This window comes from Copidosoma floridanum, unplaced genomic scaffold, assembly GCF_036245765.1.
Source record: "Copidosoma floridanum isolate Cflo_tuat_1 unplaced genomic scaffold, Cflo_Japanese_pri ptg000030l, whole genome shotgun sequence".
NCBI lineage: Eukaryota > Metazoa > Arthropoda > Insecta > Hymenoptera > Encyrtidae > Copidosoma > Copidosoma floridanum.
The window spans coordinates 3,834,148-3,855,052 of NW_028321907.1; the positions used below are offsets into that span (position 1 = coordinate 3,834,148).

At 36.5% G+C, this 20,905-nt stretch overlaps 4 protein-coding genes across 5 annotated transcripts; 2 read left to right on the plus strand and 2 right to left on the minus strand.

Annotated features, from left to right (window-relative positions):
• The first annotated feature begins 6,368 nt into the window (after positions 1 to 6,368).
• LOC106638747 (SH3 domain-binding protein 5 homolog) lies at positions 6,369 to 11,279 on the plus strand. Its single transcript, XM_089596827.1, has 7 exons — positions 6,369 to 6,697; positions 7,578 to 7,640; positions 7,718 to 7,855; positions 7,939 to 8,100; positions 8,197 to 8,494; positions 8,569 to 8,732; positions 8,823 to 11,279. Exons 1-7 carry the CDS (start codon positions 6,650 to 6,652, stop codon positions 9,885 to 9,887), a joined length of 1,938 nt encoding a protein of 645 aa, XP_089452953.1. The 5' UTR covers positions 6,369 to 6,649; the 3' UTR covers positions 9,888 to 11,279.
• An 823-nt stretch (positions 11,280 to 12,102) lies between these two features.
• LOC106638723 (uncharacterized) lies at positions 12,103 to 14,325 on the plus strand. Its single transcript, XM_014352045.2, has 6 exons — positions 12,103 to 12,168; positions 12,252 to 12,603; positions 12,730 to 13,086; positions 13,198 to 13,477; positions 13,607 to 13,781; positions 14,068 to 14,325. Exons 1-6 carry the CDS (start codon positions 12,103 to 12,105, stop codon positions 14,254 to 14,256), a joined length of 1,419 nt encoding a protein of 472 aa, XP_014207531.2. The 3' UTR covers positions 14,257 to 14,325.
• On the minus strand, positions 13,997 to 16,232 carry LOC106638767 (Dachs ligand with SH3s). Of its 2 annotated transcripts, none has more exons than XM_014352104.2 (5): positions 16,026 to 16,232; positions 15,605 to 15,834; positions 15,150 to 15,521; positions 14,802 to 15,054; positions 13,997 to 14,716 (listed from the first exon to the last, which is right to left on the minus strand). In XM_014352104.2, exons 1-5 carry the CDS (start codon positions 16,072 to 16,074, stop codon positions 14,439 to 14,441), a joined length of 1,182 nt encoding a protein of 393 aa, XP_014207590.2. In that variant the 5' UTR covers positions 16,075 to 16,232; the 3' UTR covers positions 13,997 to 14,438. The 2 variants fall into 2 exon arrangements, with proteins under 2 accessions (XP_014207590.2, XP_089452759.1); XM_089596633.1 differs by having other exon boundaries at positions 15,605 to 15,837.
• A 1,486-nt stretch (positions 16,233 to 17,718) lies between these two features.
• On the minus strand, positions 17,719 to 20,158 carry LOC106638724 (tRNA (uracil-5-)-methyltransferase homolog A). The gene is made up of 7 exons (XM_014352046.2): positions 19,615 to 20,158; positions 19,381 to 19,545; positions 19,116 to 19,308; positions 18,664 to 19,042; positions 18,350 to 18,584; positions 18,087 to 18,279; positions 17,719 to 18,023 (listed from the first exon to the last, which is right to left on the minus strand). The coding sequence occupies exons 1-7, from the start codon at positions 20,005 to 20,007 to the stop codon at positions 17,773 to 17,775; spliced, it is 1,809 nt and encodes a 602-aa protein (XP_014207532.2). The 5' UTR covers positions 20,008 to 20,158; the 3' UTR covers positions 17,719 to 17,772.
• Positions 20,159 to 20,905: the final 747 nt, after the last annotated feature.

Here is a 20,905-nt window from a genome sequence, read left to right on the forward strand (position 1 = left end):
TGTTGTTGTTGTTTTTTTTTTTTTTTTTTTCTTTTTTTTTCATTCCAGATTCCTTTTACTCGACTCGCAAGCTTTACTTTGTGTAACGAGGAAAGCACGGTGGGGTTACTATATAATATACGCCGTTCTCTTGGCTCATCTCTCTCATCGCTCGCTCGGTGCCTCAAACGCCTTTGCATGGGCGCTTTTTACTCGTCCCAAAGAGAAATGGGTACTTGCACGTCGTGATTCGGAAACGCGCTTGCGCGCAGTTGCGCGTGCTTATACATAGTACGCGAGAATAATCTATTAGTCGGACGGAGTTTCCTTCCTTTTGCTCCACGCGTCTAAAGCACAGGTATGTGTATTTTCGTTTTGCGTTCTCTCGACTTTTGACGTTTTTGCATCTTTTTTTTCTTTTTTTGTTTTTTTTCCACAAGTTCCGCCGGTTTTTGAAAAACTAAAAAAAAAACACAGCATTAAAGTGAAGTTTGAATACATACGTATGTGTACTCACTGTAGTACTCCACGGTGCACGGAGACGTTAAAATAAAAAATTGCTAAAGGGTCGATGGGAAGAAAAAGAAGTGCTTCCCGGTGGTTGAGATATGAATACCAAACTATACGTGACAAAGACAATGTTTTGTTATGAATATTTGATGGAGGAAATAAAAATAGCAAACGCTAACCACCCCGTGTAGGTATATATATGTATGCACGAGCTGTAGGTGTAGTGTAGCGAGTCATCGTCGAAAAATCAAAAGCAGTGTCTTTCAAATGTATCCTTTATTGCCGTATCTTTTTTTTTTCATTTTTAATAATTATCTATGTGCATTAAGTAGATTTTTTATTGTATTTTTAACGATTGTGTACTTTGATTGAAGACGTTGAATTATCGACACATTGTGTAGCTGTAAAGAAAATCAAAAGAGTAGTTATATACCAAATTGTGTACATAAAAACGAAAGCTCGTAGAGCACGAACCAAAAATTTCGTTGAGCGTGACCATTGGCCAATCTCACTATCTCGTGACAGTACGAAACAAGAGGAGAAGAAGAAAACAAAAAAAAATTTCTTTTACGTATTTCGAATCACACGCCGATAAATAATGCATACACACCGATACGACTGATGTAAATGTATTCCACTGTAGATAATAATAATAATAATAATAATAATAATAATAAATAAATGTACATTAATAAATCATAACAAAAACGTGTACCTATGTATATCAAATATTGTATTGTCAAACAAAAAAAATACAAACTTGCAACGAAGCAAGGCAATCGATGTTTTTTCTACGATGTTCTTCAAAAAAAAACCTGCGCCTTACTATTTACTTACAATAACCGTCGTCATACATGTACATAACGATTATCCCACTGTGTGTAAAATTTATACTTACAATATACACTCACTTTATGTCTTCACTGCAAAGTAGAGATGTATTTTTATTACAAACTAGTGTCACTTTTTCCATTACTTCAATCTCAAAGATGTAAAAACAAAAAATCCAGCAAAAATTTGACAAAGCCATTACGAAATTAAAAGTCAATTCGTTCGTTTGTTCATCCCTTGTTCACACTTTTTCTATGAAGAAAAATAATTAAAACAAAAAAAAAAAAAAAAAAACTACCGTACAATGCAATTTATACCCGTACTTGGATATTGAAGAAAATAAAATTTATATAGTTCAATTATACATATGAATTTATTAAGCATATCTTTATAAAAGAAAAAAAAATCCAAAATCAAATGATTCTCTATGTAAATAATGTAAATTTTTACACGCTTGAATCTCTGATCTATATATGGATTCGACAAAAAAGTCAAACAGAATCTACATGTTTAGGTATACAATTTGACTACACTGTTGGATGTAAAATATGGATTGATGTGAAAAGGCTTTTTAAAAAAAAAATAAAAGTGGCTCAAGGTGAGACGACCAAGTCCATTTGTAGTGTGAGTGTGCGCGTCAATTTTCATCCACCCCAAAATGTAATATGTCATTACTTTTTTCACATGTTATCAGCTACACACGATAAAATGAAGAAAAAAAAGATCATCGTAGTATCTCCTCCGTTTCATGCATCCCGTGAATAAAACTTAAAATACATCACCGAGAAAACTATAGAAATCACGAGTAGAGGGATGGGAAAAATTTGAATTACTTCCTCTTCTTTTTCCACCACCGACTCGATCATCGATACCCAAGACAGATACAATTTCGCCCGGAAACTTGATACTCCCCTTCGATACAACTCCCTCCCCCTGTACATATATATATCGTCCCGAGGAATTTCCACGTGTAATCCCGTTTGTGCATACGCTCGCGCCGTCCGACTCTCTCGATCACTCCTTGACACTTTTCGCCTGGTATTCCCGGGCCGTTTCTTCTCGATCGCGCGCCTCTTGCGTTAGACACGCTCGTCAGCTTGACGTTTTCTAATTTCGAGCCGCGATACGCAACATCAACGACTCGCGCAACCAACACCTCCCCGGCACTTTTCTTGTGCGAGATTTTCCAATTTTGTTTTCCCGGAGTATACATATACGTACTTTTTTTTGCTGAGCGTGATGACAAAGTCACTTTTCGGCTCTGTGAGGTAATTTTTTTTTCTTTTTTTTTTTTTTTTTTTTCATTGCTTATTCATGTACTTATCGATCATGGTGAAATAGAGATCCTTAATGTATCCATGGGTATTAAAATTTTTATTGAATAAAGTTAGAGAGAAACGGAATACTTTGATGCAGGAAAAAAAATAATAAAAATTTCTGTGCTAGAATGGTAATTTGGTAGGGACTTTTTACTTTGGCCAACCTAATTTTTATCATTTTATGGCTGGATGGTAATTTCCATTTAAAAAAAAATTATTTATCAAATAGTAAAAAGTCTCAATTCTGGCACAGTAATTTTTACTATTTTTTTTTCTCTTTGTATCGATAATTTACACGAAGTGTTTGAATTTTCGAAGAGTAAAATTCAGGACGGAGCGATTCATCACACAACATTTCAGAACATTGTGCCTGTATTTTATTGACCCGTTTAATTTTATTCCTAATAATTTTTTTGTCCGAAAATATTCACTATGTATGTATGCACGATTGATAAGTGTGATTGTTGAATAACATCGAAAAATGTCGAACGTGGATCGAATAAGGCGACAATTTTTTAAATATATCTTTCTCCGTAAGGTTTATCTGGTGGTATGTTTGAAACTAGCGAATAAAATAATAATAATAATAATAATAACTAATACTCGGAGATGTTGGACACCAATATTAAATTGTATAACATTCTTAATGTATCACTCTTATAAATATTTAATGTGTGCATGTGTATTGATTATAATTTACATTATAATTGTGATACCGAAAAGGGGCAAAATTAAAGGACGAACGATATATATTAGCAATGATACGAATATTAGTAATATACGGCGTGTGTGCGAAAAGAAATCAAATTATATCATTGTTATTACTGCATACGTATAGATGAAATATAATTGTTTTGTAACGAGTGGAGTCGTCTCAATGACCGATCCGACGGAAGTGGCGAAATTTACACAAACTTGTAAAATTGACGTATGAGCATGTCGTACAATGAAAAGCAAATAGTCGTACAACTTTTTTTTTTAATGATTACCAGTGACGCGAGAAATGCAAACTAAGTTAACAATAAGAGTTTTTTGGTACCATGTCTTTTTACAGGATTCAATACCAAGTAACGATATTGTTTCTAAAACCAAAAAAAAATTATGTTTGTATCGTTAAATGATGAACAATATTTATATCATTTGTATTTTTTAGTAAAAAGTGTATAGTGACGTTAAGTACTTTGTTATGTAACGTAGTCAAGTTTCATTTAGAGATACGCATATTACGTTTTAGATATTATATCAACAAATTAGCGACTCAGAGTTAGTTTTAGTGAGAAATCATGAAAAAAAATTGTAAAAATTATTACGAAAAGGGAAAGAAATAAATTATGTTATATTAAAAAGTTTCTTCACACTTTTTTTCAGCTGAAAATTCATACTCCCCAAATTTTTCAAATAACATTAAAATATCATAAATCGTATACATATTGATCGCACAGTTATTGCACACAAACTTTCTTTACGATACATCACGGTATACATCGCACTACTGCACGTATATAAAAAAGCAAAGCTTATACATAATCTACCATAAATAATATGAAAAAATTTTGCAATCCAAAGTAGTACTAGATCGCATCGTGCATCAGCAATGAGATGCAGACGCACAATATTTTTTTTTACTCATACGTGAATATTTTCAGCAAAGTTTGCGGGAGCGAAAAAATATAATGTATACAGGTATGTGTATATGTAACTGCATCTACACAGTAAAAAGTTGTTGTAATTTTACTACACTGGATGTTGGAAAATCTAATGTATGTATAAATATATTAGCCAATGTTGAATGTCGCAATATTTCCAACGCTAATAGTAAAATTACTAAAAAAAATTTTACGGTGTACCTAAGCCATGTATTATACATAGAGCTCAGAAGAAGAGAAAAAAAGAAAAATCAGCTATCTGACAAGATACCTATACCATTACTTGAGTACAATATTTACCGACGCGAAATCGATTCTACAACAGCGAGGTTACTCGTATACAAAGACTCCATTGACATTTAAAAATTCCTGGACCCAAACAAACGGAGTCAGGAATTACAAATGCGACGAAAACACTCGTTATTAGGATGATTGTTATCTGAGGTAAATAAAGGCGCTTTTGGTGGGCTACAGAGGAAGAAAACGAGGTCACAGACGCTCTTGTTTTGCATTTCGTCTCTTGCATCGTATCTGCAGCTTCCCTATTTGTTGCAAAATGATTATTAAAGCTTGATGTTGTATTTTCATGCTTTTCCGAATTGCAGCTTAAATTTTGGGCGTTCAAGCAGTATTAAAGTACATTTGCTATTCAGAAAGTTTAATAAAAAAAGAAAGGAAAAACTCGCGACAGCTGGCACATTGTAAAAAAAAATTTTTTTAAAGATTGGCACGTATGATTATCAGCAAAAAAATATAAATGAATACCCAGTGGTGCGACAGTTACAAAGTAAGCCCGTACTTCATTTTGACAGAGCAAACTTTGTGACACTGGAATAAATCGTAAAAATCCTCGTATAGTGATTGATCGGCGATTCTTCAAATGGACGCTCTTTCACGATATAATTTTTTGCGTTTAATACGAGAAAAAAATTGCACTCTGAGCAATTAATTTCAGTTTCATCATTCTCAACGATTAAGTACTATTTTTACTTTTAACTATTTCAAATTCACGTAGACCTTCGTTAAGAAAATATACACAATTAATTAATTTTTTAACACATGTCTTACGTTTGGCTAAAAATATTTTTCTTACTTTCAAATCTAATTAACATTTGTCATGGATTTCATTGACATTTATTGGTCATACGAAAACCATGTAATTAAATTATTCATGTTGAAATTATCCCGCAAAAGATTGAACGCTAATATGAATATCCTCACAGAGCCCCACAAGCTTCAACAATAGCGAAAAGTTTTGGAGACTTAAAATCTGCATGAATGCGTACTTAGTAAGTATAAGTAAGTAGTGAGTATCCAGTGTAAAGTCGATCGCGCATTAGCATAGGTCCACAGTGGTAGCACGTCGTGAAAGTCAGTCCAAAAACGAAAGAAAGTTTGCCAAATTATTGCCAGTAAATTCAATTGTATTTGTAATTGAAAGTTTTCCTCTTTGTCAATTTATTTAAATGTCTTTTGTGATAAAGTGGGTATTTTTTTTTTTTTTTTTTCAACGTTATTTGTATCAAAATTATAAACGAAAGTAAAAATTTTCTTATAACAATTTATTTTTTCGGTTTCGGTCCAGAAAAAATGGTACAAGTACATAATATTATTTTTATACAATAGTTTGAACACTTGAACAAGTCAGTGAATTTGAAATATTTTGTAATGTGTTGCAATATCAACACCACCATTGCAATTGGCCACCAAGTATGTTAAATGTAATGTTTACCAATTCGACCGTCGTAGCTTTTGTTAAATTGATTACGTTACCATAAATTATATCTACCAAATTCTACGACAATGAAGTTATTTGGGGATTAAAATATTTTGAAAATTAATTTATTATCTCTGACTACGGTTTGTGCATAAAATGAGCTGCACAAAAATATAAATAAATTTGAAATAGCAAGAATTGCAATTAGAAACGATGAGTTGCGCGTGCGCATTTACACACACCTACACACCTTCGCAGTTCACACATATATTGCCCGCCCCTCCCTGACACACTCTCTCTCTCGACTCTCTCTAAACACTGCTCTCTCTCTCTCTCTCCCAACAGTCTCTACTCGGCTGTAGATGGTGTTGTGTGCATGTTGTAGCTGTTCCTTCTTTTCTCCTTGTAAAAAAACATCAAAATGGAGTCGACTCGCCTGTAATAAATCATCAAACAAGAGCCAGTGTTGTTATGCTGCTTCTCGCTGCAAATCTTCTTTCCGAATCACGCCAAAGAGATGCTGCACTGCTCTTGGCCTGTCTTGGCTGGGACAACTTCGTGCCGAGCCTTCATTTCGAGCGAGAAGAGAACTGCACTTGCAAACAAGGACTGCACGTCTTAGATGTCGAATAGAGTAACAATAAACCATGAACATTGTCGATGACACCGATGGGCCCCTGGACCCCCGAATTCAGGTAACTTCCCTTTACTTATTAACAATTATTTGTCAATGGATGACAACTGCCGAAATGTACATGAAAAGGCGTGGGTATAGTTGTAGTTGTCGAGGAGGACATGCAGGATGATTACTCAAAATCGAACGGTGCATTTTGCGATGCAGTAAAAAATTTAATAAATACTCAGTTTATTTTTTAAAAATGAGAATCGCTTTAACGTGTCTTGAAAGTATTATTTCATCACCCCGCCTCCTGTACATTTATGACACTTATGAGTAATTCAATGCAGACGACGCGTTGGGTCGAATTCCATTCTTGTTTTCGTTCGAGCGACGATCATCCGATTCTGTGTGTGTATATATAAACATACGTATACATTTATAATATACTTGACCCCACTCTATATATATTGCCCCACTTAATTTAAATAATAAATAAATTTTCTCCAAATGATACATCTGCTGCGTTAGTTGAACTTACCTTACCAAAGTTTTATTTCTATACCTAATTAATTTGGGTCAAGTGTAATCTCTAATAGGTTCACCGAAAACAACTCTGTTTGAATTATCTAATTTACAACTGCAGTATTTTGAAATTTTTTTTACCTGTATAGTCAACACATGCATTATCTTGAAATATAATCCAAGTATGAAATCACTTACGGTTTCATTTCCCAGTAATGGACTGTGTTATTCAACGATTAAAAATGCAGTATTGAGTTTTGTTGTGTACTTGTGAATCATGACTGTACGGAATGTATTGTTTAAAGATTAAAAACTTTTTTTTAACTTGTCTATGCATTTTGAGGCACGTTTTTTATATGAATACTGTGATAATCCTTAATCACTCACTGAAAACAAATACAATTCAAGTAAAATAATCAATGTGTACATTACAGGTCGAGTTAGAGAATCTAAACAATGCCACAGATGATATAAATAAACTTGAAATCGAGCTTGATGTGAGTTGTCTTACAAACTTTTTTTGGTAAAACAAAACAATACATTTTTTACCAATATAATTCTTTTAAATAACCAGGAAGCAAATACTGCCTACGGCCAACTGTTATCTGAAACTACAAGCCGCCTTAAAGAGCTGGTAAACAAATTGGGCAGCAGTTGCATAGAAAGAGCTAGATGTTATTTTGAAGCCTGTGGGGTAGCGCATCAAGCCAGAGTAAGATATTTCACTTTGAAGTAATTAAAAACTTTAAAGCTGTATTGTTGTGAATCTTAGAATCATCCTTTGTTTACTTTTAGCTCAAATGTCAACAGCAGGCTCAGCTTTACCAGAGAGCGAATGTAGTGCACGAAGCAGCCAAAGAAACAGTTGCCCTCGCAGAGGCCTGTTTTATATCACATCAGCATGAATGGAACTTTGACCAAGCATGGCAGGACGTGCTGAATCATGCAACGTTCAAGGTGAGAAATGCTTTAGGCTAACAATTCGTTTGGTAACACTGGGTGATTTTTTTTTACAAAAATTACTTCAAGAATTATTTGATTGTATGACAACAGGTTATGGAAGCAGAAACTCAAAAAACAGAATGTGCCAGAGAACACCAAAAAGCAACAATCCTGTTTCACGAGGCAGAGAAAAAGGTTCAGCAGTTAGAAGAAAAATATCGTAGATCAATAAACAAGGCTCAGCCTTATTTCGATCTGAAAGCCCAATTTGATCAAAAGTTAGCTATACAGAAAGAGGTTGTTGATTGTTTAAAAAAAGCAGTCAAGGATACAAAGTGTTCTTACGCAGCGAGTCTTCGTGCCTTGGAAGATATCAGCAATGAGATTCATGAAAAAAGAAGAGATTATGGTGATTATAAGTCATTATACATCAAACTTGTGGTAAAAGTGATTTTAAATTAAAATTAAAATTTATTATGCTAGCTATCTTAGCTAATGGACCACGAGAGCCTGGTGTAGGGGCTGAGCTTGTAACTCCAGAGGAGTGTTTTAATTATGAAGAAGAGCTGAATAAATTTAAAATTAGCAGAGTGAATTCAATAGCAAGCAGTGACCAAGACTTAGAAGACAGGATTCAAGATTTTGAAGTGAGTTTGCGTTACGAATGTACCTTGATTCATGTTCATATTTCTTAATCATCCAGAGCTTTGTTTGATGAATTTACTTGCCTTTTTCAGGATGTGAAAAATTTAAAGGAAAGAGTAGATCATTTGAGTGTGAGATCTGTAGACGGCAGTGAGTCCACTTCTAATCAATGGGAGTTGGAATTACAAGCTAGTGTGGAAAAATTAAATCATTTACCATTTAAAATGTGTGAAAGTGATGAAACTAATAGTGTAAATAATGTTACTGTTAAGTCCACTGGTACGGCAAGGTGTATGGAAAATGACGTTAAAGTCATACCTGGTGAAAACATTTTAAAGAACGACCGGAATGAGCTGCTAATTAAGCTCGATAACATTTTTCAAAGGTCTCAATCTTTAACTCAGAGTCCTATTAACTCGATAATAAGTCAATCCAAAGCTTTGAGAGACAGTTTCTCCAAATCGTTAAGTAATAGTCCTGTTAATATGGGGGCTTTTTCATTTGGCAAATCTAAAAGTACAGAATCTCAAGTTGTACCTGATCAAAGTATTAGTAGTATACAAGATCCAAAGTCTACTGATAGCAATAAGGTAAATGATTCCATCAGTCAACTAGAGAAAGAGCCAGCAGTCAAAGAACAACAAAAAGTAAGTAAAAGTATAAATGAAAAGAATTCTACAAGTGACATTTTAGCTGGTCAAAAAAATACTCAAAAAGAGCGAAAAAAGAGAGATAGTTCTCTAAAACCAATAGAACCTCCAAATAGATCTTCCAGATCATCCGTAGACGATACTCGTTTACGAAATATGCCTAAAGGAACTCATAGTTTAGATTCAACGCCTGTGAGAGCCAAGCCATTGCCTTCGTCAAAGTCCACAAGTTTTATAAGCAATGATTCACATAGAAAAGTGAAGAGTGCGTGTAACGACATTCAACCCAGTTGTTCCTCGTCTAAAATAATGGAACTGCCATTGCTCTCGTTTTTTCAGAAATCAATAAATACAACACCGTCAAGGGATAAAAGCTGCAGCATGATAAATCTGAATGAAAAGCAAAACTTGAAAACTTTACTTGATAAGTCTGATTTGGGTAACATACAAGCAGTCAGTATCGAGAAATTGGCAAATGCAAGGCACAAATTAGTTGGAGGTGGTTAAGTTAAATTTATTTTTCGAATAAATAATTTGACATGAATTGTGATATAATTAATCTCTAAACAAAAATTTTTGTATAAAGTTCATAACTTCGTTATTGCCAATACATTAACTGCTTCAATGGCACTGTAAAGTAGTAATCTATTTATCTGAATTTCTTCCGAATAAATATTTTTTATTTAATCGTGTTCATTAAGAACAAATTGCAAACAAAGTTCCTTTGCCAATAGTGTTATCATTTTAGCAACGAATATTTAAGTTCTGTAAAATATGAATGAAAATTAGGTTTTTAGTGTTTTGTACCCACGTAAAAATATAGAATATTTTTTCAGAAAATTTGTCTAAAACACTAGTTTAATAAACTTAAAATATTTGGCACCGCATCAATTTTTTTTTTTTTTTTTTTTTTTTTTTTTTTTTTATGTACATGTTTGAAAAACTATGTAATCAAAACGACGTAAAAAGTTCAACTTTTGGTGAAATAGTTTTTCAAAAATATTATTTATAAAAAAAAAACATTAATGTTTTATAGTTAACGTAATTATGTAATAAAATAACCCATAACGTTTTTAAGCATATTCTGCAGAATAAAAGTTGGTAAGTACATTTAAGAAATGTTTTCCAACAGAGATTGAACTGATTGAAGATTTAAAAAATTTACGCTACACCCAAAAGTGTGTCATTACTTACTACCGGTAGTACCGGTACACGAGCAAAGCGTAAAATCATGTATACACACCACGGCGGTACAGGAAGAGTGACTATATCGTTGTATGGAAACGTAATGTATGTACATTGATTTTACATGTAGATAAAATGAAACACTGTAAAAAAATCAAAATTACTGTGAAAAGTTAGCTTTAAGTTTCATTGTTTTGTTTTTATTTTAATATAACTACTTCACAATACCCTTACGACTAAATGAGTAAAAATACTCGTAGAAGAACTAATAAAAAAATATGTTGTTACTGTTACAAAAACAAAAAACCATGTAATTAGCTTATCAACGCGTAATTTGAATTTTTCAATGAAAAATGCCAAATTTTCATGTAAGTAATGCTACTACAAATATGTAATAAGTTTTCTACAAAGTATTTTTCGAATAAGTCGTTTAAAGACTAACTAATGTATTAGACTGTATATCTTTTTTTTCTAACCCCGTGGTTATTATTTATTAAAAAATTGTAAAAATTTATTGAGTGCACCGGGAGAGTTTACATGACAAAATTAAGGTTGATCGTATTTCCTAGGAATTTTTTACTTGGTTTGAAATTTGATATGTTCATTGTATTAATTTTAAACACTTTAGTGAATAGGCAATAGCAGTCAGTGTGCTTTTAAAACGTGTATGACTATACTTTTGTAGGTTTTTGAAAATACAACAAATAAAATGTATTCGATGGCGTGTCATTTACCCACCCCCTCTGCCACCAAGATTTAAAAAATTCCATATACTTATTACCAAATGATGAATAAATTAATGTAGATCACATACAAGTAGGTCTCACTCGGTGTCGATTTGCAGTTTTCCATGAGAGACAGGCGATATCTATACAATGTTTGGTTCATCGATATAACAACATTAACAACTGTTAAAAATAAACAATTACATCTCTTTTGACTAATTTTGGTAAACCTTTTTATTCAAGTATACCCTTAGAGAAAATATACATATTATCTAAGCCTATACCTAATTACCTATGCTAAAAATAAACAAACAAACAAACATCAAGGCTCGATTGCAAAAACGTAAAACGTGGATGCCCCGAATATCGGTGCTTGATTATTCTTCGCGTAATCTGCAACAAAAAAAATCACCTTAGCCCGAAATCTTAAAGTGATAAACGTGAAGCTGATCGCAAATTTTTTGTTTCATCACTCGAAACCTGTCTTAATATATCAATATTGCAAATTGCACCTAAAAACACACAGTGTATGTACACATACGTAAATAAAAAAAAACTTTCCCCGCCGTCGCACGCAAATAAATTAATCTATCGGCCATCTATACTTTTCACACGAACCCCTCTCGCGCGTATCCATATCAACACTCTCGATTCTGGCCACTTTTCCAACGTATAAAAAAAGAGGAGGTAAACAAATAAGAGCGTGGTCCACATGCATGCCAGAGATCCGCTGGAGTAAGTAAAATGCGTGCTGTCTCGGCTCCAAGTTTCCGGTACGTGATCGATCAAAGTCCCCATCAGGATCAGACGGCATGGACCACTCCGAGGCGCTGGACCATTGCGATGCCGCGATACCCCGAAGTTCTCGTTACAAAAAGGTTATAATTACCCCTCTACAACCGCCCTATCGACTCTTTTTTTGCCTTCCGGAGTTATATGTGCGTTATACTCTCACATACAGGACGGAGAATCACATTTTTACAGTATGCAGCAGCAATCGGACAGCAAAGAAATAAACCATCAGCCGCTGAGCTGCGGGAAAGCTCGCGACAACCACAGCTGCACGTCGACCGACACGAGAGCAGAATACGACGACGACGACGGGGACAACGAGGACGATGGTGAGGAGGAGGAGAGTAAATTTCGTTTGGAGGAGATGCGCTACGCGGACGCGAGGATGGGCATTTGCAGCGGGTGCAAGTGCCCCGTGGCCGGCGAGGACGCCGACCCCAGCGATTTCGAGAGGTCACTCCTGTGCGCCAACGGCCATCTGCTCTGTTATCGCTGCGTTCAGCGGTTTACCGTCAAGTCAGGTGATGTGCTATCATTATTATGACCTAGCTAGCTTTTTATTTATTTTGACAAAAAGTTTGACAAACATTCCTGTATCAATTTACCAGCTTACAATACAAGTAGTGGATTTTTTTGTTTTTGCACAGACACAAGCTGCGTGTTGTGCGCGGTGATCGATTCCTCGCAATCGACTCCCAGCGTCTCCAGGACGAACAGCGTACCCAACTATCATAACGACGCGAGAACTAAACGACGAAGCCGGCGAGCGGCAGCCCCGACGCCGGCTACTACCGACACTGTTCCGTGCAGGTACGAACCTATCGAGCAACGTCGAAGGCAACAGCTGCATACGACCCCCGCCGAGCCCTACCGGCACTACCACCGAGTCCCGGATTGCACCAGTGGCGCGTCGACGAGTTGCGGCGAAAATTCAGCTGACGACGAATGGAACACCAGGCGCGTCAACGAGGGGGATGAGGAAAAACGGCCCGTGAGACGTTCTGGTTGGTCACGTGCACCGTATTCCGGGTGGTGTGACTAATAATTATAAGAGACTGGATGACCAGCAAGTGTATAATATATAGGTACCTGATGATCGATGTGTACACACGTAGGTAACAAGCAGCGCAGTTACTGCAGCATCGTCGCGGTGCAGGCAAAGGACCCGATGTTGATGGCCGAGTGCTCGCGACGGCCGATCCAGTGTCCTCGGCAGGATTGCGCGGTCAACGTTGCCTTTTCCGCTCTCACCAATCATTTTATATTCGATCACCCGGAAGTGCCGATACTTAGCGTCGAACCCGGTGAGAAGAGCAAATTCATCGTCAACTTTGATGGTCTCGTCTACGACTCGAGCCGCTGCCTGGGACTTCTTCTCGTTTCCGACAAGCTCTCGTTAGTGCATTTTATTTTTTATTCACTCGTTCCCATCTGAGCGTGTATTTTTGCTTAACTTGGAGTTACCGAGTGTATAGATAGATTATACATTGATCATGAACGTACGTATGTGTGTGATGCGGGTAGTGGTCCAGCGGCTAAAAAGTTTAATGGAAGCATCGGCAACTCGCAGTACAAGTATCGGCTGCCGCTGCCGATACTGTCAGCTCGATTGAACGGTGAGGCCAGTCGTGACGTCGTTATCGTCTGGGTCGCAGGCTTGGACATTGGCAATGTTGAACCTATTCGCTGCAGCATTCAGGTTAAAAAACTTAATTTTTTCCATTTTTCTCTCATGAAGTAATGTTTATTATGTATCGTTGGTTTTGGTTTATTGATGAATGATTTGCAAACACTCGAGTAACTTGTAAATTTTTTATTTATTACAATAATATATATATATATATATATATTTATAAAATATAAAAAATTCGAATCGATAAAATTTCATAATTTTAAAAACTGTACATTGGATAAAAAAATAATTATTATAATAATAATATCGTACATTTAAAGTGAAACAAATAAAAATTTTCGCAATCGTTTAGGCTATCGACAGCATCGACTCTGAGGCTTTCAGATCGTTAACGTACACTGGTCCGATTAATTCTTTGAGAACAGCTCAGAAGCCCAGGGATGTATTCGTCATCGGAGATTGCGTTATCCTACACGACGGATTCATCAATCGCATTACCTCCGGTTGTAAAAATTTAAACGTCAACGTTACGATACACTGATATTTATCAAACAACTATGACGACACACACAAACACGCATACACGCTTTTCGAATAAAAAAAATTCACATGTGCTCAATTGTAAAATTTCGTATGCAAAACAAACGTTTCATGTGTAAACCTTTCGTCTTATCATTTGTTAAATATTATACGCTAATGAGTTGTAAATTTACGAGGACTGCGTTACAAGCTAGTCATGGCGGGAGGACGGGCGTACGCTTTAGGAATAAAGCCATATTTTCGCGTTTTCGGAGCGTACGCCCACAGCCATCCATCGACAGTTTGATTGCTGAGATCCGCGTATATCCAATCGGCTCTTTTGACCGACAGGTCGTCCGGTGCTTGTGCTTTATATTCGTATAAAACCACGAGTTCCGTCGTCCCCGTCAAATCGTCTCGAAAGTCTCTTGCGTCTTTTTGCTGCAGCTGATCGTTGCCCATCGGATTTCCAGTGCCAATTCCTGCGAATTATCATCAAAAATTTGAATCGAATTTGGGGGAAAAATTCAAAAGTCACAAAAGTTGTGGGAAATCACAAAAAAATACCCAAATCGTGAGATTCCCTGGAAACCGAGGCGTTCGTTGTGCCGGCAGTCGTGTACGAGTGAAGAACGTGGCCTGGATAAACGAAACCAGATGGCACAAAACCCTCGTTGCCGTCACAGTGGCGAAGCACCCAGAACCAATCTGGGTCGTCTCGATTAAGCACTGTGACGAATTCTCCCCTTTCCACGCTGACGTCGTTCTCGTCTCTCGCCACAAAGGTGTACAAGACGATGTACCTTCCAGCCGATGGATCCTTCAACACCAATCGCGCAACAATCGAGTCAATACTTTTCAAATACTTGGTACTCAACAGAAAAAAAAATAAACCGTCAAATATGCGTTAGTTACCTTAAAGAACGGATGCACATCCGGCTGCTGTGACTGCGTGGTTTGGATCGAGTTCTGCGACTGCGAACTCGACTGGTTAACGTTTATATCGGCAGCAGTCGTGACGTTTCTGGCATAACTTTCGCAATCGGATGCCGAGCCCGTGTCGATTTGCTGGTGATCCATACCCTGGGATCTTCTCAAGCTGACGATGTCGTTGTCATCCATCGATCGGGGCAATTTTTTCTTGACGTTGTTCATGAGCGCCAGCGTCGTTTCCGCCAGTTGGGACGTGTAGGGCGCACAATACGAGTGAGGAACAAAACCCTCCATCCGCGTGTCGGCTGCGATAACGTACACCCAGTCGTTTTCTCGGTACAGCACGTTGACTATCTGCAAAACGGGATTGCAACTTGAATCCAACAGAGGATACACTGCATGGCATAATATATAAATACACGATAATCAAATCATACCTGGCCCCTCTTGACCTGGAGTTCGTCGTCAACGCAAGGGGTAAAGTCGTGTATGATGACCATTTTGCTGTCAGGGGAAAGGCCGTTTTCCTTCTCGATGCCGACCCTGACGAGGGTCTCTATACTGGCGCTCCCAGTGATACGACCCGGTGGCAGGGACACCCTCGAGGACATACCCATCCCCGAGCCACCCAAGCCATCTTTCTCCAAGGCGAAGTTGTGCGACCCAGCTGCTGATTAATGGTATAATATTTTTTACAAATATCACGATCTTTGAATCAAATTTTTGAAAGCACAGGTACAGGTGTATGCGAATAAACGAGTTGAATTTATATTGGAAAAAAGAAAAAAAAAAAAAAAAAAATGCTCCAATAACTGCGAGTATGTACAATATAAAGTAAATTTTCACGAGAAAACTCACGTTTCTTCTTGCTGCCGCGGCGAATGCGCACCGGGCAGAGGAAAGCCATCCCTCAGCGGCTGCCGATGATCCCGCTCGTCGTCCTCCTGGCACAAACCGACTCTCTGATGTCCCCTACATCTCGCCAATAATTCGGGATATCCAGCCAACGTCGCAGATCGTATACTACTGGTGAAGTTTGCGTCGGTGGTCCCGTTGTTCAGCGCATCCCAGCGGCACTTTGTTTTCACCGTAAAAAAAAAAAAAAAAAAAAAAAAAAACAATCACCTCTCCGGAACGACAAATTCTCATCCACGATATCCAGTACTGTCCGAAGCTGCCGTGCCTTACCAACGTTTATATTATAATACGTGCAATATATACGTATATACGCGTGTGTCCTGCCGACCGATCACCTTTTGCCGTGCCTGCAGCCTGTCGCGACTCGTAGCGTGTGTACCTATACGTACAAACTCGTTTCCCTCGACACCCGCGCTCCTGCAGCAGCGGCCTCTCCTCCTCCTGCCTCTTTTTTCTTTTCTTTTTTTTTTTCTTATTTAAAAAAATTTTTTTACTCCTTTTTATCCACTTTCTGCGAGCTGTACTTTACTTGTTCGCGCAACAAGAGGAGAGCATCGGCAGCAACCCAAACTGTTGTGTGTGTGTGTATACATTTATATATGCGCGAAAGGAAGAGAGAGAACGGAGAGATCGATCCCCCGAGAGAGTCCGCGGTGAGAGTGAGCGATATGATATGGTGCACGGGCGAGCGTCTTTGGTCCTCTACTGACCCTTCCTCTTCTTTCACCTCCCTCTGCTGCTGCATATGGACCACCGGCAGCAGGGAGATATGAACACCTATATACATACATCTCTCAGGTGTGCAGCTGTGTGTGCGAGAGATCCTCTCTCTGGCTTATACACATACGTGCAGGTTGTCGATTGTCGTCGCAACGGTTCCATCCCCCTCTGTATGGTATATATACACTCAAGCAGCTCAAGCTGTGTGCTAACTTGGAGGATCGGTTGGCTACTATAGCAATTATATATACATTATGCGCAAAAAATCATGCCGCATGTTCGGTTGTCACATATTACCGCGATTAGCTTGGGAAAAATCGGTAAGAGATTCTCAGCGGTTGTACATGAGCAATATATAAGTACCTATAATAAGTATCGGTCATTTTCTCTATATTTTTACGTGAATCGTCTCTATTGCTTTATTTGTAACACCCCTAGTACTTTTCTCGCACACGTTACATTACAGTTATTCAAGTTTTCATTGGCTGTATATTTTTTTTTTTTTTTTACTTCATTGAGTCCGTTGTAAGGAAAATATTCACATGAGTTGCGATCGCAATTTTTTTCCTCGTTTCTGAAAAGATCGGATTACTTGGAAGTTCGTTTTTGTCCTCATTGCATAAATGTTTAGTCTTTTAACAATCGGATGCCAAAATATCGGAGCGATCGTTACTATACTTGCGTCCTTTAAATCGCCATCGTTGCGATCGAGAGTTAAATGGCAAAGTGCCCGAGGCGAGGTAAATGGCCCAGACATAGCTTCATTACACCGAGAGGGCTCGATTATCGGATTTTTTTTTGTCCATAAATCCGTGCATGAATAATGTTGTTTTGTTTAAATTTTGTCTCAAACGGTCTAAACTCTTTAAAAAATGTTTGACTAAGCAGGATTTGTAAATGAAATCAAAACAAGTTAATGTCGATAAAAAATTTTTATACATCTTTTTTTTTACACGTGTAAAACACATCACGTTGCATCGCTGGACTCTTTCAAAAGAGAAAATCTTTCAAGATACAAAACCAGTTCGCAGTGTTTTGTGTGGGGAAACATATCCACGGGAACAGCTTTCACGGGCACTAGAGGCTCGCCAAAGTACTGCTTAGAATTTGGTCTCGCCAAGTCAACTAGATTTTTTATTGCTGCGTTTGGATCACAGGAGATGTAGACCAACTTTTTCAACCTTTTGGCCTTACGCAACGATACTAAGGCTTTTTGATCTACGCAAACAAATATCAGTTATTACTTTTTGAAGATAGTAAAGCAACATTAGTATTACTTACGTAGGCCAGCTCTTGGAGGATCAACAACTGCAATGATATTTGACTTTGTCGTCCGATGAATGACAGGTTGTAATATATCTTCTGCTTTTCCAGTAAAAAATTCACAATTCGTTACATCGTTTAATTCGGCATTTTGTTTGGCATCTTTGATTGCATTTGGCACTATTTCAATGCCAAGTACTTCATCACAGTGCTATAAATTGAATTAAATAGTATTAAAAATATTTATGGTAGTCTTTTTTTTTCTAAGCTACAAGACATACTTTTGCAAAAGATAGTCCTATGGTTCCGGTGCCACAGCAAACATCGAGCAAGGCCGTATCGCTTGAAGGATTCGCTAAATCAATGGCCGTTTTGTACAAGGCCTCAGCACCTAGGCTATTTATTTGGAAAAATGCTTCTGGAGATATTCTGAACGTCATACCGAGAATTTTTTCTTCTATATATGGAGTTCCGCTGAGATGTACAATTGAACCACCACCTTCTCCCCCTGTTCCTCTGTAATAAATATTACTTCGGATTTGATATATGTTTTTATATATGATATTTAATGATAAATGTTGTTGATTATTTTTACTTTTTTTTAATAGTTTGAAAGTACAAAGAAGTCACATTGGCTTCTGCATTACTTTCTTGTTGAAAATATTCTTTCAAACTGTTTTGCAAATTTTTTTGGTCTTCATCACTCATATTTTGAGGATTTATTCCTATTATCAACATTAAATGATCCAAAGTCGTTGCCCTAGCGGTTACTTGCTTCCAGTGACCTTTGTGAGTCACTGGATCGAAAGTGTCCAGTTCTGATTCGCAAACAAATTTTTCTAGAATCTTGACAGCAGTCTTCATTCTTTGGGGGATATGGCAGAGGTGGTCAATTGGTCCTACAGAAATAGAACCAGCTGCATAACTTGAAAGCCGAAACCCAATCATTTTCTTTTTTCCAGACACATCGAGACCTAAAGGCAACTGTCTAGTGAAAACAAATTTTTTTTTTTTTCATTGTAAAAAGCAAGTAATTATGTTACTTACCAATAGTGAATTCACACTTGTTTCTGTACCCTTCTATCACATCAGTATGAATGATTTGTCCTAATTCACATGAAATCCCGTTGTTTTTGTCTTTTTGTTTTTTCATCCACTGACCAACTTCTTTATTGACTTTTGAAATTTGCTCTTCTAATTTATGAATGATTTTTTTCATTTCTTTTTGTTTCAATTCCAACTGTAAGTAAGAAATTTGAATCAGAGTGAGTTGACAGCTATAAACGTTTAAAGTAACATTTTACACATTTACTTGTTCTTCATATGGCATGTTGTTAAGTGGAATTGTAATAATCCTTATTCTCTCTTCAGGAGAAAGAGATTCATCCTGTACTTCTACTTTTGCTTTCTTGGTATCTAATTCATTTTGCATTTCAAGTTTCCTTTTCACAAATGGATCAGGAGCAGGACTGGCAACCTACATTAAAAAATTGGTATGTTTTAAACAATTGAAAAAGAAAACAAGCTAAGCAATTAAACAACTTACGTGAGCTGACAACTTGCCACGTTTCCACTCCACTCCATTAAGCATACTAATGGCTTTCTCTCTATTTTCTTCATTATGAAAAGAAACGTATGCCCAGGCACTTCCTTTTTTAGGTGGCTTGATTTTACTGGCATTCAATTGCAACTTTTCATTTAAAAATCTCCTGAACTCGCCAATACCGTAGAACTTTGGTAGCCCCCTGACTTCGATTTTAAATTTTTCTGTAGTGTTATCATCTCTATCCAAATAAGCATAGAGGTCTGCTTCATTATTTTGATTTGTCGTCTTCAAATCTTCTTTAAAGTCAACATTTATTGGTTCTTCATTCTCCACACTGACTTCCTTTATCTCTTTTTTATTCTCTTCTATTTTTTCACTAGCTGTTTCGCTCATTGTTTTTAATTTAAAAATTATTAGAAAATCGCGTTATTTACAAGGCACTTAACCCCGACAAATAGAGTGACGACACTCTGACGACGACTCTGCAATCAAAAACATGTGCTCTCTATGCCCCGCAATCCAATCCCGCAAAGACGCATAATAATATATTTTTCTGCTTCTGTATATATATATACTTAACACCAAATGTATTTTTCTCGTAAAATAAACTTTTAAATACTTAAATACCCGTATAATTATCACTGAAAATATACATTTTTGAGAAATAAAGGGTTCCTTATATACTATTTAAAAGAAGTTATGTATTTACCTGATCAAGTATATTTTCAAGATACATTTGTAATTATTTTAATATAAAAAATAGTAAATAAATTAGTAAGTTGAAAAAGTTTGTGTCTGTATACATATATACCTTAGAAAAGAACTTATTTCCAGTTGCTAAAAAACTTCAATAAATTTAAAACAGTGCGTGAGTGAATATTCGATAAAAATCTGTGCTTAACTGTATTATTTCAATAAATTATAATTGATAAATGTGTAGATGCTACACTATAAAAATATATGTGTTCTTCACAATAGAAAGTTATCAACTGTATGATTATATTCAGGTACTGCTCGGATCACGATTGAGCAAGGACCCACGCATTTCTTCTGTAATTATAAAAGTTTACTTGGGGTTTTCAAAATTGCATGTAGACATTTCATTGACTCCTTTTCAACCGATTTACTTAACATGTTTTTTCTCGATTTTCTCGTCGAAACTTGTTTTGGAAATAACTAATTTATTATTTGTTTACAATGCCAAAAAACCTCCCGTAAATATAGATTATTTTTAAAAACCCCTATTTTTTCAAACAGGCTCTTGAACTAAAAAAAAAGCCTTAACGAATCT

Excerpts from the sequence above, each read along its gene's own strand:
- LOC106638747 (XM_089596827.1), top strand. The coding sequence starts at position 6,650 with ATGAACATTGTCGATGACACCGATGGGCCCCTGGACCCCCGAATTCAG. Across the intron at positions 6,698-7,577 it reads CCCTGGACCCCCGAATTCAG|GTCGAGTTAGAGAATCTAAA; the intron begins GTAACTTCCCTT and ends TGTACATTACAG. Across the intron at positions 7,856-7,938 it reads GGGTAGCGCATCAAGCCAGA|CTCAAATGTCAACAGCAGGC; the intron begins GTAAGATATTTC and ends GTTTACTTTTAG.
- LOC106638723 (XM_014352045.2), top strand. The coding sequence starts at position 12,103 with ATGGACCACTCCGAGGCGCTGGACCATTGCGATGCCGCGATACCCCGA. Across the intron at positions 13,087-13,197 it reads ACGGCCCGTGAGACGTTCTG|GTAACAAGCAGCGCAGTTAC; the intron begins GTTGGTCACGTG and ends GTACACACGTAG. Across the intron at positions 13,478-13,606 it reads CTCGTTTCCGACAAGCTCTC|TGGTCCAGCGGCTAAAAAGT; the intron begins GTTAGTGCATTT and ends TGATGCGGGTAG.
- LOC106638767 (XM_089596633.1), bottom strand. The coding sequence starts at position 16,074 with ATGGCTTTCCTCTGCCCGGTGCGCATTCGCCGCGGCAGCAAGAAGAAA. Across the intron at positions 15,838-16,025 it reads CCGCGGCAGCAAGAAGAAAC|CAGCTGGGTCGCACAACTTC; the intron begins GTGAGTTTTCTC and ends ACCATTAATCAG. Across the intron at positions 15,522-15,604 it reads TCCAGGTCAAGAGGGGCCAG|ATAGTCAACGTGCTGTACCG; the intron begins GTATGATTTGAT and ends CCCGTTTTGCAG.
- LOC106638724 (XM_014352046.2), bottom strand. The coding sequence starts at position 20,007 with ATGAGCGAAACAGCTAGTGAAAAAATAGAAGAGAATAAAAAAGAGATA. Across the intron at positions 19,043-19,115 it reads CAAGTGTGAATTCACTATTG|GTCTCGATGTGTCTGGAAAA; the intron begins GTAAGTAACATA and ends AGTTGCCTTTAG. Across the intron at positions 18,024-18,086 it reads TCCTCCAAGAGCTGGCCTAC|ATCAAAAAGCCTTAGTATCG; the intron begins GTAAGTAATACT and ends TTGTTTGCGTAG.